The sequence below is a fragment of the Fundulus heteroclitus genome, chromosome 22 (genome assembly GCF_011125445.2).
Source record: "Fundulus heteroclitus isolate FHET01 chromosome 22, MU-UCD_Fhet_4.1, whole genome shotgun sequence".
Classification (NCBI taxonomy): domain Eukaryota; kingdom Metazoa; phylum Chordata; class Actinopteri; order Cyprinodontiformes; family Fundulidae; genus Fundulus; species Fundulus heteroclitus.
The window spans coordinates 36,561,483-36,578,558 of NC_046382.1; the positions used below are offsets into that span (position 1 = coordinate 36,561,483).

Here is a 17,076-nt window from a genome sequence, read left to right on the forward strand (position 1 = left end):
TCTACTCTACAAAAGCAAAAAACAACGGGATTCATCCTATATTACAGACAAGGAAACAGCACAAGGGATTATCATTGATTGGTGACAAACCTGTACTGCCAAGACGCTGCAAAAAAAGTTGAACATTGTTCAATTGTCTTGTGTCTCAAGCCAGCGTGTGCACGTTCATGTGTACAAGCTTAAAATTTCACACGCATGAATTTTGCCGGTCTCTTGGCTGCAGGAGGGTAAGCAACCTCATTGCACAAGTCCCATAGGAAATGGAGAGGGAGCGACGTTGCGCCACGTGTGTCCAGCCCATAGGATGCAAAGTTCGCTTCAAAGTATTAAAACTTTTTTTCCCCATTGGTGGATAAATCTAAGTTGACATTTATGTCCAATTTACCAATCCTTTGGGATCTTGAGTTACTGACAGAGAACCCACAGATAAATATTCATTAATACATCAATCCAATGAAGTTAATACACTGTTAGTTTTTTGGATTGTGGATTCTCTTGAACCAGGGTTTTGAACTGGACCTGCAGTTTTTAACTGGGTCAGGCTTAGTTAGATACCTATTTTAGTTGACTTTTTACAAACAAAATTAGTGTAGATGACAAATCAGGATTTAAGGGATGTGTATTTGTTGCACATGAATTGATAGCAGACCTTTTATCAATACATATTGGAACACAACTAATTTGCTCTTTTCCTTTGTTTATGGTTTGTCGAGAGGCCAAAATAGTAGTGACATTACTACTTTAGCATCTTGCTGATTGTCTATTGAAGTAACCTACGGATAAACACCAACTGAGTAAATACTTTACATTCAAATGCCAATTAGATTATATACATTCATGGGAAAAATGTCAGAACTCTGAATGATAGAAACTAAACTACGCTTTTAACGATGAATATCTAAAGCAAATTCTTTAACAGTATTGTGATGGCCATCTGATAATGGTGCTCAATCTTGTTCTAGATTAATTCTAAGATAACGTAGGATGCTAAGAAGCTCAAGAGTTTTAATGATTAATCTGACTGGAACATCTATATTTAAGAGATATCAGGTGGTGATATTAAGGAGGAGACATGGTGTTTCCAAACAATATGCATCCAATTCAAACTTTGAGGATCTGTTTGTTTTAGCGGTTTTTGGCAGGCTGCTGAGATCTGACAGGGCTATGATAGGGCTCTAATCCAGGGCAAAGCTGATTTGCTTAAGGGGGATGGAGAGAGAGGGGAGGGGGGTTAAGATGGCCTCTGACAAGAAACAATTGCCCCAAGTGAGAGTCTGCCTCTCTCCCACCCTGCTCCATGACAAAGGTGTACTCTCCATGCTAAGTGACAAATCTGGGGAGACAAAGAGCATTAGCAGGGTGATGCTCTGCTCCACTGCCTCTGATTGTGACCAACTCAAAGAGAATCTAATATGGATTCTGAAAAAAAGGAGAAGGAGAGATTAGAATGAAAGAGAAACAATGAACACCTTCTACCAAGAGGGAATTAGTGGAGGGATTGGATAAGAAGCTGGTGTGCCTCGCTGTGTGTGTATGTATGTGTGGTGCATGGTTGAGCGCTTGTTCTTTGAAATTCTTTTTTTTCCCTCCATGAAAGAACAATACAGTTTGCAAATTGTATTTATGTGCATTTACATGCGACCTAAAATGGCTCTTATGATATCCTTAGCATGCGTCGGCCATCTCTGCCATGCATGGAAGCAATATTTGGTTGAATTGGAGGAAAGGGGAAGGGGTCGGGGGTGCAGTTGAAAAACTGTATCAGCTTTAGTACAACTTGGCTGTAAGAGGTTTGACAGAAAACATTTTGGTGCAACTCCTGCATTTAACAGTGCAGGAGTTGCACCATTTCATTGTTCTTTCCTCCTTGCAAATTCAGATTAAATGTAAAACTGAAATTCCTCACCTGCAACTCTTTGGGTGTGATCCAAAGATCAAAAGCAGGATCACGGTTATGGATCAGTATAACTGTCAGTAGCTGGCTTAGCACTGGCATCAGAGGACATCACAAGACCCCTATTCTTTGTCACTTAGCAGAACAACTGCCTCTGCTCGCCAGGAAGTCTGTGTGTGTGTGTGTGTGTGTGTGTGTGTGTGTGTGTGTGTGTGTGTGTGTGTGTGTGTGTGTGTGTGTGTCTTGAGTTTGTGTGCAGGTTCAATGCCTCGCATCTTCATATCCAAACAGGCATTCGCACGTACTCACTGGGAGCGGATTGTCAAGAGATAATCTGGAATGACTCAACCTACACAAGTTTAAGCTAAGTTCATCACAGACACCTGCATGCATGTACAGATACCCTTTCACCATCGCCGGGGAACGCCCGTCGTATGTGCCACCCACTCATACCCAGTGGGTCAAGCTTGTGGATAAACAGGGGGATTTGCAGAGGCTGCTGTTTGGCTGGCCACACGGGCATGTCTACATCACAAGCCGCCATCTTAAGTCTTAAGAGAACAAAATAAATAACCAAGACAGAGGAGATAACTGTGCAACTGACTTCACAGTTGTGCCTCGCTTCCCACCAGGAGTGTCTGGCCACCCGCCGTAGCCGTGGACCACATGGCAACAAAAACAAGGTTGAGATGAGGATGAAGACAAGGAGGGAAAGTCTGATTAGAGTCAACTGAAGAGAAGTGCAGGTGACGGCATGTAAATTCACGAGGTGATAGAGGACGAACTCAGATGACAGTGGAGGGTCTGGTAGGTGATAGAAACATCCAGGTCATAATGGAAAATTCTGGACAACTCCACAAATAACAAAAAAGGGAATGTGGGGAAACCAGTAATGTATATTTTGGCAGAACAAGCCTCAGAAGACGCTATACATCAGAAAGCTGGTGCACTCTGTACCGTCCTAAATCTCACCTACCATTAACGTTCTGATAGAAATAAGGTCACTAGTTTTCACGTTAAAACTGAAGTAGTAGTTGTGTTGCTCTGTTGCATTGTCTGAGGTCAAATAAAAGACTGCTCACTTGATTAGATAGCAGTCCTCGAGTTAAATTTAAAGAAACCCCTAACTTTTTAAACATTTGGATTTGGAATACTCAGCAGACTGATCAATCTAGGCTGGCTTTTTCTACACCAATTACAGCTTGTATGACTTTTGAAACCCTTTATCTAGTAGTAAAACAAAATGAAAAATAACTTTCTCTAAAGTAAAACCATGCGCTGTCTAATTCTCATGTACCCAAAACTGTATTTTGTCTGGTCTTGTAAGGTGAATGCATCATTGCACCCGTAGCGTTTTCTCAGTTGAAGCTTTTAAAGATCCTGTCTATCATAGATCTTTGGTACCAGCATGGTAACATAATCTAACCACCATGTTGTCTTACATTTCCTGTTAGCTTTACATAAACCCCATCATCAATGAAAGGAGTCATGCATGCAGGTATGATGTTTCCCATGTGTAAGTAGAAGCTTTGGACAAAGAAAAAGCACATTTTGCTTGACAGGACATGCATATATTAAATGCATAATTCATCCAGTCACATAGTGACAAGTATATATATGACTGGATAATTAAGAAGGTGAACATATGTACAAACGAACTGTCGGTGTTTGCTGTAGTGTCTGGTGGCATCTGCCGTGTTGTTGGCTGGAAATGAATCTCTACGGGAGGCTGAAGCCCCAGACTAAGGAGATGAAAGCCGAGGTCACAACCCGGACCAGTGGGACAAGTCACTTTCACAAATACAGTCTCACACACGCAAGCCTGAACATACACAGGCTGCATGCACATGGCATACACAGGACTTAGTGCAAACATATGGGTCTTTCACGAACACACACAGAACACAGCATGACAGGCGCAGCGCAAGGACGAAAGATGACAGAATAAATAGGATGAAGAGACAAGAACAACTGTGTCAAAAATATGACCGACGAAACGTGTGGAAACATGAAAGAGTCAGGGAAAACAGAGTATGAAATGAATTAGGTAAGCACAGAAGCAATGCTCTACCTCAACTGGGCAACGGTTTAATCAGTTTAATTAACAAACATAGGCATGTAAGCAAAAACAGGCACGCGTGCAAAGATAAAGATGTGCGTGCCAAGAGCTATACAAAGCAGAGAGCGATAGCGTGGAGGAGCATGTGGCTCTGTGGTTTACCCGCAAGTGAATGGCGGTGTTAAAATGCATGAATTTTTTTTTATAGAATTTAACGCAAGATGTGTGTCAATTCTATTATCATTTAAGCACAAAGTGTAGTTAATATTCAAACAGAACACAGTGAGCTTTTGCACTTGGATATAAACCCAGTTAAAGATTTAGCCCTGAGGCACAACGTTCAAGCCTCATCTTTTTGAATTTTTAAATAACATTAATGATAAAAGTTTATTTACAACTCAAGTGCATCTTTATGCAGACGACATCATACTTTATTAGGTTGGCACTACTCTGTGGCAGAGTTTCCCACTGCTGAAGACATGACTATATGACATAAAGTTGGTTCTTAATTTAAATAAAATCCCGTTTATGCTGCCTTTATGCATTTTATCAACTGTTGCTGTCTTCATGGTTTCAATCGGTTTATTAAGTTGGTATGGTTGTTAAGTAACAGCCACTAGATGAGAATCCAAAACCTCCCTGATGACGGACTACAACTTGTATGAAATGAACAAAGAAGACAGATTTTTGTGCCTGCCTATTTAACTTTAAGCATAAATGGGCCTCAAAACTAAACTAAATGATGTTTTCCCTGAAATCTCACCCAGGTCTCTGAGAATATTGACATTTCTGCACCAAAGAGAGTACATAAAAAGAGTATCATCCTACCAGTAACCGAGTGGGGTATTTGGATGGATGACAGCCTCTCTTTCGCGGTGCATACTGAGCATTTAGGTAAAAGGTGAAGGTAAAACTTGCCATTTATTAAAATGAAATATGGGAGAGACGAACTACAGTTTGCAGCCTTAACACAAAATGCACTTGGCATTCAATGTTCTGTTTTTATGTGTAGAGGGAATAGTGTACATTTTAATAAGCTTTATAAGACTCATTATCAAGCTGTGAAGAGAACGCTCTCAGTTTACTCGCTAACTTGACGCTATAAAATAGATGCTTGTGAAACTCCTTTGGACTCATTATTATTTTGTCTGCTGTGCCTACTATGTGCAGACCTTTGGCTAGCTAAAGAAAGTCCAAGCAGGCAACACGTTAAACAGACTCACCAGATCACCTTTAGCACTGCACACATCTGGGTAACAGTTCATTTATGTAGCATTAAAATATGCTATTGATATACTATAGCTGAAAAATATGATTATGTAATTTGATTACGATCAGCACACACCTCTGACACTTTGCAGTGTTTGCAATAGCGCATATTGCCATTACTGCAACTCAACCTATACTGGAGCTCTAATTAAAAACAGTAACATCTTCAATTTGTCTGCATAAAAGCTATTTTATGAAGCTGAAGAAAAAGGAAGAAGATGAAACCGATCTGGCTAAACAAGCCTAGAACTGCAATGCACAGACTCTACAGACGATCCCACCACTGCTGTTTTGATCCTATAAAGTCTAGTATGGTTATATTGCCTGCCACTGCTTTGTAACAAGCGCCTTCTAGGATGGGCCTTCCTTGAAACAGAAGATTACCTCAAAGGACTTCCTGAACACATTTAAAAAATAATGAATCAACAAAAGAAACAACACGATTTTATCTTAAAAGCAGATAAAAATGCCAAAAGAAGCAGATTTCCTCAGAGAATGGATAACCAGCACAATGTTTTCCTTTTCAGAGTCATGCGAAGCAAAGAATGCAAATGTCTCTGAAAAAGCCCAGACGGTCACACACATTCACGACACCTGCTCTGAAACGCAACCACACAGAAAGCTCATGGCAATGGCAGCAGTTAGTCAGCAGACCGACCATGTGACAGGGTGGTGTGGTGTGGATTAGGGGCCAATAAGCCTATTAGGGTGACAGCAGGGACCACCCGGCCTCCACAGTCACCTACAACCTACAACCACACATTTGCCCTAACATACCACGAACCGGACACAGAGCCAAATATAGACTCCGGCTGACAAAGATGGAATAAGAAATATTGTATGTCCGCTTGGTAGAGAGAGAGTTATTTTCTTATTTAAATGATTAAAAATGCCTATAAACAAAACCCAGCAGCAGAACATGCGAGCATTTACGGCTGCAGTAGTTATGTGTGTGTGCCTCCTGTGTGGCGTGTGTGCCTGCATAGGGGGGGGTGGAATCTGAGCGTGGGGGGTAATCACAAGCATCTGTCCTCTCTCCTCACGGCAATTAATTAGATTAAATTAATTTGGAAATCGTGGGTGGATGTGTGATCAAATGCTACAAACCTCTCTGCCTTCTTCCACCCACACACACACACAGGAAATAATGTACACTCTCCAAGCTTTGAACTATAAAGCACATTTCAGTTTAAATTAGCATTGCAGGCACATACAAACAATTTGAGTGAACCTGCTGCTTCCTGTGACAACATAAATGAAGCCTATTGAGTTCTAACAAGTATAAAAAAAATAAAAAAGGAAATGAGCAGAGGTGAAAACTTTTGGCGACGCACGTGCGTGTGCACACAGGCACAAATTAATCCCAATTTGTCGACCACGACAGGGGAAACTTTTGGGATTTCATACTTCATACCAGCTTTTGTCACCTTTGCGTGAATAGCATCGCCCGGAGCTGAAATAATTGTGTTTTTCTTCCCCGAGGCCCAGTCAGTGCTCACAAGCCACTGGCCTACGTAATATGTTCCAGACAGGGGAAGGGGGAGGTGGGGGGGCAAAGTGGCTTTGGGTACAATAGGAAAAGAAAGGGTGTGTGTTTGGGAAGGTGTGCCTAATGTTGAAGAATGTAGGCTGCCTACTCTTCTCTGATTTTGTGCTACATAAATGAGATTTGGAAAAACCCAACATTAAATTTAGGATTTTGATTTATAGCATGGCAAAACAGCATGTTGAGCACCGAATGATTGTGTGTCACAATTACGGGCATCCCTGCTGGTAATATCTTGGGTAACTCCCTTTTTTCCTACCACACTATACCAGGTTGGGAGCATACTCAGAGAAAGGGATCTTTGCTCACAGTCTCTACGGTAGAGATGCACACCTTTTCTTTATGTGTAATGCATCACAGCATCTCAATTAAAAAAATGTAAGATGAAGCTGAAATATTTACATATGGCTTTAAGTGGCTTAAATAAGGAAAAGGTGTAGGAATTGGGCTCTTGATATGAATTTGCAGAGTGAAGTTAATGGAATAGTACTTGTTTTCCCTACTTTCTGTGTATTTACTGAAAGTAATACATTTGAAAGGCCTTGTTTCTGTGGTTATTTGAGGGTAATTTGAAGTCACTTTACAATAATGAAAATTTGTTTCTGCAAATCAAACTGGATTTTTTTTTTTATATACAAGACAAGCCTAACCTCTAAGTACTGCACAATAAGAATTAAAAAGCTAACCCTACTGTTGGTGTTTGTTTAAAAAAAAAACATTTGTGAATGTTGATGCATGTGTCAGACTGGCTGTCACACGGCGGAGCATCCATACACGGTCAGAAATGCGTTCTGTCCTTGGTGACATTGATGTAATGTGCACACACATAAAAAAAAAAAAAACAGTTGAAGTAGGACTTAAAGGGTAAAAGATGGGGGAGGAGCAAGGAGAGTGGGCTTTGGAGTCTCTATCGCTGTATATTCAATGTATTCCAACATGATAGCTTCTTGCTTTAACTGCAGCGGCCCTCTGCGTGTGTCGGTGCGCGGTATTTAAATCCTCTCACAAAGCTTTGAAGATGAGCGAAGTTGGTCTCCAATCTCCAGCTCTGGCTGATATGCAAACGCAGAGAAAATACACACAGACATACATACACGCATTAACCCCCCCTCCGCCACTATACACACACAAAAGGGCCTGTCAGCACAATGCCTTCAAATATAGCCGTCCAATCTTTTGACTCTCAATTTGCCCACCTTTTTGATAATATGTGGCTGTTTGAAAAAGGGTGAATGGCAAGGGTAGCATGCAATTTAGAGATACTACTGCACCTCTCTCTCTCACTCTCTCTCTGTCTCTCTCTCTCTCTCTCAACAAATAGAGGAGGGAAAAAGGTAGTGTTTGACACTACCTTTTTCAATGACAAAATACAATCTAGACAAGGCCAGTAATTCGACAGAGAGGGATTAGCCTAACGCAAGGTTGGGCCCCGAGATTAAGACGAAGCCAGAGCGTGGGGATCTTGAATTTCATCATCTTCAGTGCTTGGGCACAATGGCGTATTCTTCCGCTTTTCTCCTCTGCCGTCTGATGAGGGGTCAGGAGAACTCACCTCTCCTCTTCTTCTGTTCCTTCTACTAAGAGCAGCACTCATCGCTGCTTTGAGGCACGTTTCCAGACTTCAGTGGTCGGGGTGCCTCAGAAGATCAGAGCCGTCTACTAATTTATCAGCAAACCAGCACAGTTGGGAAACAAATGGCAAATTTCAGGCGTCCTAATAACGTCGACCAGCGGTCAGAAATGTCCAAACACCAGAGACAGTGGAGGCGAATGAGGCTGAATTTACAAACATTCAGCTTACATCAAATCATGATCCACCTGATTTGATTACCGCTGCATGAATAAAGCTTTATGCAGACCATTGTGCTAGGCTGCCCTCTTGTGGTGAATATTTACAACCTCTGCCAATCTGCTCCAGTGACACCAGAAACATGTTGCGCTGATCAAATATAGTGGGAAGTTTGGACCCGCTAATCTCAGGCATTAATCTCACCATGATCTAAACTTCTAGTGGAACTGCTCTATTTTCAAGGTGGAATGATTTCTCACCTTAATTAATTTTAAAACACCAGACACACAAGATTGAATTTTCTGAGACTTATCTCTACAATTGTCAAAACTGTACCCAACTGCTCAACTACATTAATGTGGCTAATATCTCTTAAATGTCCCTCAGCTAGTTGTGCTTTGACCACGCGCTTCTTGTTGCCATGAAAAGCTTCTGGCATGACTCTGGTTGAATGTTTCAATTGGTGTTTATTTAAACTAGTTGACATCTTAGCATGGGCATGGCTCTTCATCACAGTTCACAAACTTTACTCCAAAAGCTGGAAACTGTTGGATCACCAGGATCAAAGTCTACAGTGAAGCAGGTTTCATGTCGCTATGGGCTGACAGCGTTTGAAATACGACGCCCTCAAGACCAGCTGATATTTACAGCTGCTCCAGTGAACACGCAAACTTATGGCATCAGGAAGACATGAAATAAGCAATAAGTATGTTTCTACTTTGGATGCACTGCAAACAGACCACAGAGAGAAGGCAGTCTAACCAGACACTAGAAACCAAGGGAAGTTATTATTTCCACATGCTTTTGTGTCTACTGTTTTGACAGTAAATTAAATTGACTTAAAATTATTAATGTTGCAACCAGGACTCCTTAATGCCTGCATCAATTTAGATTACTGACATAGAGCCTGAGCCATGCTATTTATATAATTAGCTTAGATTTATAGCAGTTCTTTGATGGTTGTATGCATGGTAATATTGTGATAATGATAAATTTGCAATATATTGTGCAGGCCTAATAGTCAGATAAGAAACGATTTTTGGCCTAAATGACAAGAAGTGTGTTAAAAGGAGTTAAGGTGAGGTTTTCAGGCTTAAAAATCTGTAGCTACTGATAAGCATGGCTGTGGCAGCAGCATGCTGAGGGCCTGTTTGCTGAAAGTGATATAAAAAAAAGTTAAAAAAACAAAAACAACTGGACTTTTGTTTTTTTTTTGTACTTTTTTTTTTAAATGATCTTGACCTGGATGACTGAGAATCTTCACCAGCATGCTGAAAGTGGTACTGGTATATTCCTTAAACCGAATGACATTATGGGGATCCACGTCCTAATTCTAGACGAGTGATGGTTGAAAGATGAACGCAACTGAAAGCGATTCCACATCCCGACGGGCTTTAGAGGAAAATAAGATAACATTTAGCTGTGGAGATCACTGACCTCAAAATTTCTGGAAATTTGTGAAGTATTCCCAAAAGCTGGATCTGAAGCAGGAACCCAGCCCTTTTAAATTAACTCTACTGGTTCTGCCAAGATGAGTGTGGCTGAGTTGCAATTTGCTAAGGAACGTTTAAGCAAATATTAGTTTAATTAGAAAACTCTACAAGAAGTCGTGCATCCAAGTTATTTTTAAAATTCATCAAAGATCTGTACTATTGCATCATCATTGCAACCTATAAAAGATACCATATATATATATATATATATATATATATATATATATATATATATATATATATATATATATATATATATATATATATATATATATATATATATATATAAACCTATAGAGTAGAACCTCAGACCCACACTTGAGTCATGAATCAAATGTCCTAGTCCACTGTATGTGGATTTGTGTTGGGTCAAAGGAGTGACACATGGTCATTCAAACATAAAATTATTTTAAGTTTCTAAAATCTAAGTTACTAAATACCAAACATTTTAGAGCAGTTCAGTAAAGGTTTTATATATGAAAAAAAAGCCTTGAAGAGGGGAGTCAGTCTAACTTAACATGGCGCTTTATTTCTTTCTATCTGTTCCATACCAGCTCACAAGGAAGTGACCGTGCCCAGCAGTAGGGAGCGACTCTAGCTGAACCAATCAGTGAGCAAAGACATCAAGATATTATGATTTCTACATACTATCCATCAATAGCTGTGCACGTTTTGGTGCTTGCAAATGTTGGCCATAAGCCCTCCACGCCAGAGTGTGTGAAGGTGTAAGGTTACTTTCTCCCTCCCATCATCCCTCCCTCGTCTCCGTTCTTCATTCCAGCCGTCAGGAGCCTGGTATGGCTTTGATCTTTCTGTCATTAGTCAGGCATGCAGAGACAGAGGCAAAACCTCAAACTTGCCCTTTTTCTCTCCCTATTATGCCCTCTCCCACGCTCCATGCAGAAGACATCGGCTGACCAGTTTGTCTCTTCAAGTCTCTTTCAAAACAGAAAGGTGGAGCAATGCGCTGTCATTCTTAACTTTGACGTATACAGGAAGCGACAGCATCAGTGCACTCGGTTAGCACGCCTAATGTGTTCCCCCCACCCTCCCCATCGACATTCTTTGAGGAGTCTCGGAGGTCAGAGGTCGTTGGCTGAGCTCAAGTGATGTAACCTCAGTCTAAAGTCACATCAGGCAGCATTCATTAGAGATTCATCAACCCTTTTAATTCCCTCCAACAGCAATGCTTTCAGAAGATTGCAGATGTCCACATTAAAACTGTTGATCCAAGTGATTCAGAGAGAGCAAATACCGAGCCTTAGCCCAATGCTTTTCATTCCTACATCACACAGGCCTAATATAAATCTGATGATGCTATTTAAAAAAGCCTTTGCAGAAAACTGTTCCGTTTCTGAACAAACAACAACAGGACTAAATAAATCTCTCGCTCCTCAGTTATCCAGTGTCTCAAAACCATCCTCCATCACTGGCCAAATGTAAGTAAATAACTGAGGTAGCGGGTAAATTCGATCACCCCGGAAGCTGATGGTGGTAGGTTTGCAATCTAAACAGGTGAGCAGTGTTTCGCTTGTGGAACTGACCTGTTGGGGGCAGCGACACTCTGAGCTGAAGCTCTGGCTGTCGCATGTGACCCGCTCACGTCAGCTTCAGCCCACCAGCTGGGGGAGAGGGTAGCTGCAGGCTGCCATTACTCTAGACATGAAGAATGACTACATTTTTAGGCAAAGCCGTTCGTGAAGCAGCAGAAAGCTCTCGTCCTACCACAGACAGACTCTCCTCTCTCTTTTTCATCCTCATTCTTTTTCCAACGTAAAGATAAGATTAGACATCATGTAAAGTAGAGCTGCTCAATATCAGGGAATGATTATGTGAATGTCACAGTGGTGATACGACTTTTGAGGAAAATAAACAAATAAACAGCGTTAATGTGTTTATGTATTCTGTTTAGTCAAAACCTAAAACCCAGGTAGGGTGTAATCCATCTGGCTGGGTATGGAGAAAGTTTTTTCTCCAATCTGAAAAATGGTATTTTGAAAACATTGCACCAAGCTACATCTGTTTAGTCAGTGAAACTTAAAAATAGATCTTTACTGCAGTCCAAGCAGTTCTTTGCCATACTGCATGCAGTAGCAGTGGAATAAAGAAAGTAAACAGTATACCGTAAGTAAAGCTTGCGGTATACTGTTCAGTCCGCTGTGAAAACAAAGAACTGAATATTTAATGGTGTTTCCTAATTTTTTTTAACTGTAGGGCTGCATGAAAACATGTAGTCGCAACATTGAATATTGTAATAACTCTCAATTACAATGAACCCACAGTTCTGTCATTTTCCTTTTTATGTCCTTTATCACAATATTCCAGCAACTCGCAGTTAGCTTTAACAACTTTGCCACAAAAATATACAATGAATGATGACATTAAGGGTAGAAAAAGGCCTTTCAACTACATGCAGATCATAAAGGCATGGCACCTAAAACTATAATACCTTACCAAATATTGCATGCCGGCAATCCTTTGCAATTAAAATACAGCAAAAACAAAAACGATTGTGGTTCTAAATACTGTGAGCTCCACATGAAGGGGAACGGTACGGTGCGAGAGGACTGGTGCGACAGTAGATAAGATGCAGACAGCTATTTGTGGAAATGGGCGATCTTCAAACACTTTGTTATTGAAATATATTTCCTGTGGGGTCCCTCAGGGGTCAGTGTTGGGTCCTAAACTATTCTGTATTTAAATTACATATTGTTGTGCCATCAAGCCATGTGGAAAAATCTGAATGGATTGTAAGCAAAGGAATTTCAGACATTTTCAGGGACCAAGAACTGCCCCCCTCTGCAGGGTGCTGTTGCTATAAAGCCAAACTTCCCACAGACAAACGTCTTTATTTCCCGCTGTTTCGTTGGAACAGCATTGGGGGGAAATTCTCGTCGGAGGGGAGGACCTGACTTTAGTTGGAGAACTGCCGGCTGGATCGAAGCCAAGTCTGCAGTCTAACTTCTGCGTAAAAAGACGGCAGAGTAAAGAATCCCTCTATGCCAAAATCAGCCTTGTGTAGTTTTTCCTAAGCTGTTGCAAGAAACTGACTCCAGGCGGCCCGGAGCGGCCACCCACCTGTAGGCGGCACAGGACCCATTTTCCTAAGCTGAGAGTAAAAGCTGAGCTGAAATCACCCGCTGAACCCGGGTCAAAGACTCGCATGAAGGACCCGGTGCGGCCTGCTCCAACCACCATGTTCGGCTAGTCCATAGCCGCAAAGCCGCATGCCCACTGCTAAGATAAGCAGCTTTCCCTTGGACTACTTCAACTGCTTCCAACTAAATGCCCAAAGTGGACCGAACTGACAGAGGCACCATCCGGTTTGGCAGAGAAATAAACAGGGAAAGTTAAATGGTTTATTTAGAAGGTTTACTTAATGCGTTTTGACTATGTTTTTAAACACGTGGAGCTAACCAACGTAGCTCCCGTTAGCATTTTGAAACTATGCCATGCTGATGTAATTCGAGTGTGTTTTTACGGTTATAACAAAAGTTATCCCCACAAGGGTTTCATACATTAATGGAATATTGATGTTTGTGTTATCCAGTCCGCTCATTGCAACCAAAATAAAGCTGAAGCTTTTTAAAATTAGCGCCGAATGTCGTCTAACCAAATGCTATTAGCTTCCGGTAACATTCGCTCTTCCCAGATACGCAACTACGTTTCGCTCCATCGTTCGATAGTGCTATGACTATTCTTACCGCATTAATATGGAGTATTAATGCCGATTTAATGGTGTTTTGTATAACTCCAAGAATAAGCAACCTCTAGCTTCCCAGAGGTATAATCGCATTAATAAAATCATGCATCTCTAAAGTTTACTGATTTTCACTGAGTAAATCATTCTATAAAATGTTATCTGATCAAATATTTTTTTGTTTAACTCATGATTTGCATTATGAATGAGTTGAAACACACACCAAATGTTGTTCTGAATTAGTTAAGCCAATTTAACCTCATTCCATGTTCTTTAAGATTAACTTTGGTTCTTTAACTCAGATCTGCAGGATTCACTGAATTATTCTGATAATGATGATCAACCACTTTTATTTTGTCTTTTGTTTCTTTTGTGTGTACATAGTTCCTTAGCTTCTTTTTTATCTTATTTTTACTTCGTAGTTTTAGTTAAGTTTCACTAGCCTAGTAGAGAGAATTTGTTGATTGAAATGTAGTGTTAATTCAGGTAAACAGCATTCTATATGATGTTCCCTGGATGTTAATTTTATCTCTGTTAATACTTGAATTTGAAGAGAAGTGACTGCTTATTCTACATGTGTGCAGGATTTGCTGTTAAAAGAACGCCAGTACTCAAATTATCCCTTTCAGCTATTGTCCTGATATCAGCTCTAGAACTGACAATACCCAACAGACAGAGAGTTATTTATTAAACATTAAATAACTTAAAACGGTGTGTAATAGCACAACAATATGCAAAGTTTCAAACTAAATTAGACTTGTCTTACTTGTAGATGACATACTTTGCTCGGGCTTTAGAAAAGCTTTTGGAGAGGATTACCCATGAAAGGCATGAATTAACGGGATGGTAACAGAAACAAATTATCACCAAACGTCAAGTTACTTATACTTGGATACAGTATTAAAGATTTGTAGCTGAGAAAATAGATAATAACATTAATTAGAAACCACATGTAACATGTATACCATCTAAATTATCATGAAGCATTTTAAGTAAAGCAAGGTACTTTTTAAACCACAAATCACTCATTACCATATCTGGAGTAGTGTGTAGACATTTGGGGCAATATATATATATATATATATATATAAAACAGCAGCTGAAATGTCATGGAAACTACATAAAAAAGAGCACTATGAATGAATAATAATTCTATTGTAAAACATCATATCTGTATATTCACAAGTCAAATGTTGATCTGGTAAAACAGAAAACTGTACAAATGATGTACAAAGTAAGATCAATGAGCTGCCTGCAAATGTACAGAACATGTTTTCAGAAAGAGGCTATAATCTAAGTAGAAAATACATTAAGATTCTCAGTGTTAACCTTTTTTGTTTCTCTGTGGAGTGAAAGATTGAAACAGTTTTAGTTTAGAAAATTGCAGAATGATCAAACATCACTTAAAAACATATTTGAAGATATCTCACTAAAACAATATATAGTTGAGGAGGGCCTGACTTATTCATAGCCCATGTGAATTGTGTGTTAGGGTCGGACGATAATTCAGTAACAAAATATATCGATTGATAGACGTGTGGTGCGACAGAAAATAAAGGGTCAGTAAAAAGTTCAACAGAAGAACGGTTTTCCTTCCTTCTGCATTCTAGCCAATCATGTAGGTTATTACTACACCCATTACATCCTCCCAAACAATCACAAACCCAGAGACAGGAACGCTCACCAAGCTCCACCCCAATCAAAGAGCTCAGAAAACTTTTGAAAACTTGCAGTTTTGATAAAAGGAGAGTTGAATAAAGGGTTTGTGTGTCTTTATCCAAAAAAAGTCAATAAGCAACAGTTTTGAATTTTTTTATTATTATTTATATCGATCAATATTATTTCTATTTTATCAATATGCTTCTTTTTTATATTGTCCAGCCCTAGTATGCATGTTTGTAACCAACTTTAATTATATTGTTTCCTAAAGGATGACTGAAAGTTTGGAGGACCATAACAGACGGAATTAAAAATAAACGGAGAAATAGATAAATGGACCAATAAATAAAAATTTAAATGTACCAATTAATTAAAAAATAGAAATGATTTAATGTAATTTTGTGTCTTTGCGCAATATATCCCATTTATTAACTTTACCACATGTTTCATAATTTAACTAACCTTCATATTTTTCTCTTTGTTCATTAGTAGAATATTAATATAACAGTGATTTTAAACAGAGTGACTGTCAATACAATCACCATATGTATCAAAATCATAATACATGTTACATATAACATGTTTATAACAGTAATAATCAATGTTTGATTATTTCAACAGCAGTAGGTATAATATTTGCTTTTCTGTTTTAAATCGCGTTTTACATTTTTGCTTTTAAATCTTTGAGTTAATAATGTGATTTTTATTTAACTAAATGCTTCACTCAACTTTAAACTGCATGTACTGACATTCACTAACCACATGGTGGCAGAAACAGCCCAAACATGTTCTTTTAGAGTTATTATGACGTGGGATCAGCACCTTTCTGACAAGGAACTTCTCCCACGATCCAAAACTTCACCCCTTCACCCCAAAACTTTACCTTTTCTGGTCCAGAACATTAAGGAAAAAAAACTTCAGTACTTTTCAAATGCTGTACTGATGGCAAGACATCCATCTTTCATTTAATTTTAACCTAAAAGTTAATAAGTCATTTGGAGCAAAAAAAAACTGTTTCATAAAATCAGGTGACAAATACTTAATCCTCACATTTTCAATGACGAACGTCCACTCCTTGTCCTCAAACTCTTCTGCATGGGGATCCTGTAAAGGCAGAAAAATCTATCATTAAGAAAGTAATCTTAATTAATTTACATCTTTCTTTAACGCGAGTGCTTTTAAGAAATCCAACACATGCTCAGAAGAAAACTCTAAAAATGGAAGAACATCTGCCTTACTGCTGCTCTTTAACCTCAGCCTTCTGGGTTACCAATGATCTGAAATAAAGAAGTGCTGTCTGTCTGTCTGTGGATGTTTTTATAAACATGTGCACCACATAAAAAACCTAACTTTGAGATGTGAAACAGATTTATTTATTTTTTTATGTATTGCAATAATTTGAGCCCAGTAGCCAGATTGGGTTGCTGTTGATCATCTCTATTAATATCCCCGTCTGACTTCCCGTCTTTCTCACAACAACTGATAGGAATGGAGATTAACGGGCATTGCTGCTGAACAGAACCTGCAGGTTCATTTACCCGTTTTGACGTTGAGGATATTCACAGGTAACACTTTTCCAATGTTTGTCTCGCTTGTGCATCCCAATTGGTGAGAAAATGCAGATGCTAAGACTTAAACAAACAAGCCGTGTCCCGTAAACAACGAGG

At 39.5% G+C, this 17,076-nt stretch overlaps 1 protein-coding gene across 1 annotated transcript in view; it reads right to left on the reverse strand.

Annotated features, from left to right (window-relative positions):
- ehbp1 (EH domain binding protein 1) overlaps positions 1-16,513 on the reverse strand; it is a gene marked incomplete at its 5' end in the record, with an annotated part of 133,469 nt that extends 116,956 nt beyond the window's left edge. Inside the window, 1 exon segment of the mRNA XM_036126155.1 lies at positions 16,460-16,513. Coding sequence (XP_035982048.1) covers positions 16,460-16,513 — 54 coding nt within the window.
- Between the last annotated feature and the right edge of the window lie 563 nt (positions 16,514-17,076).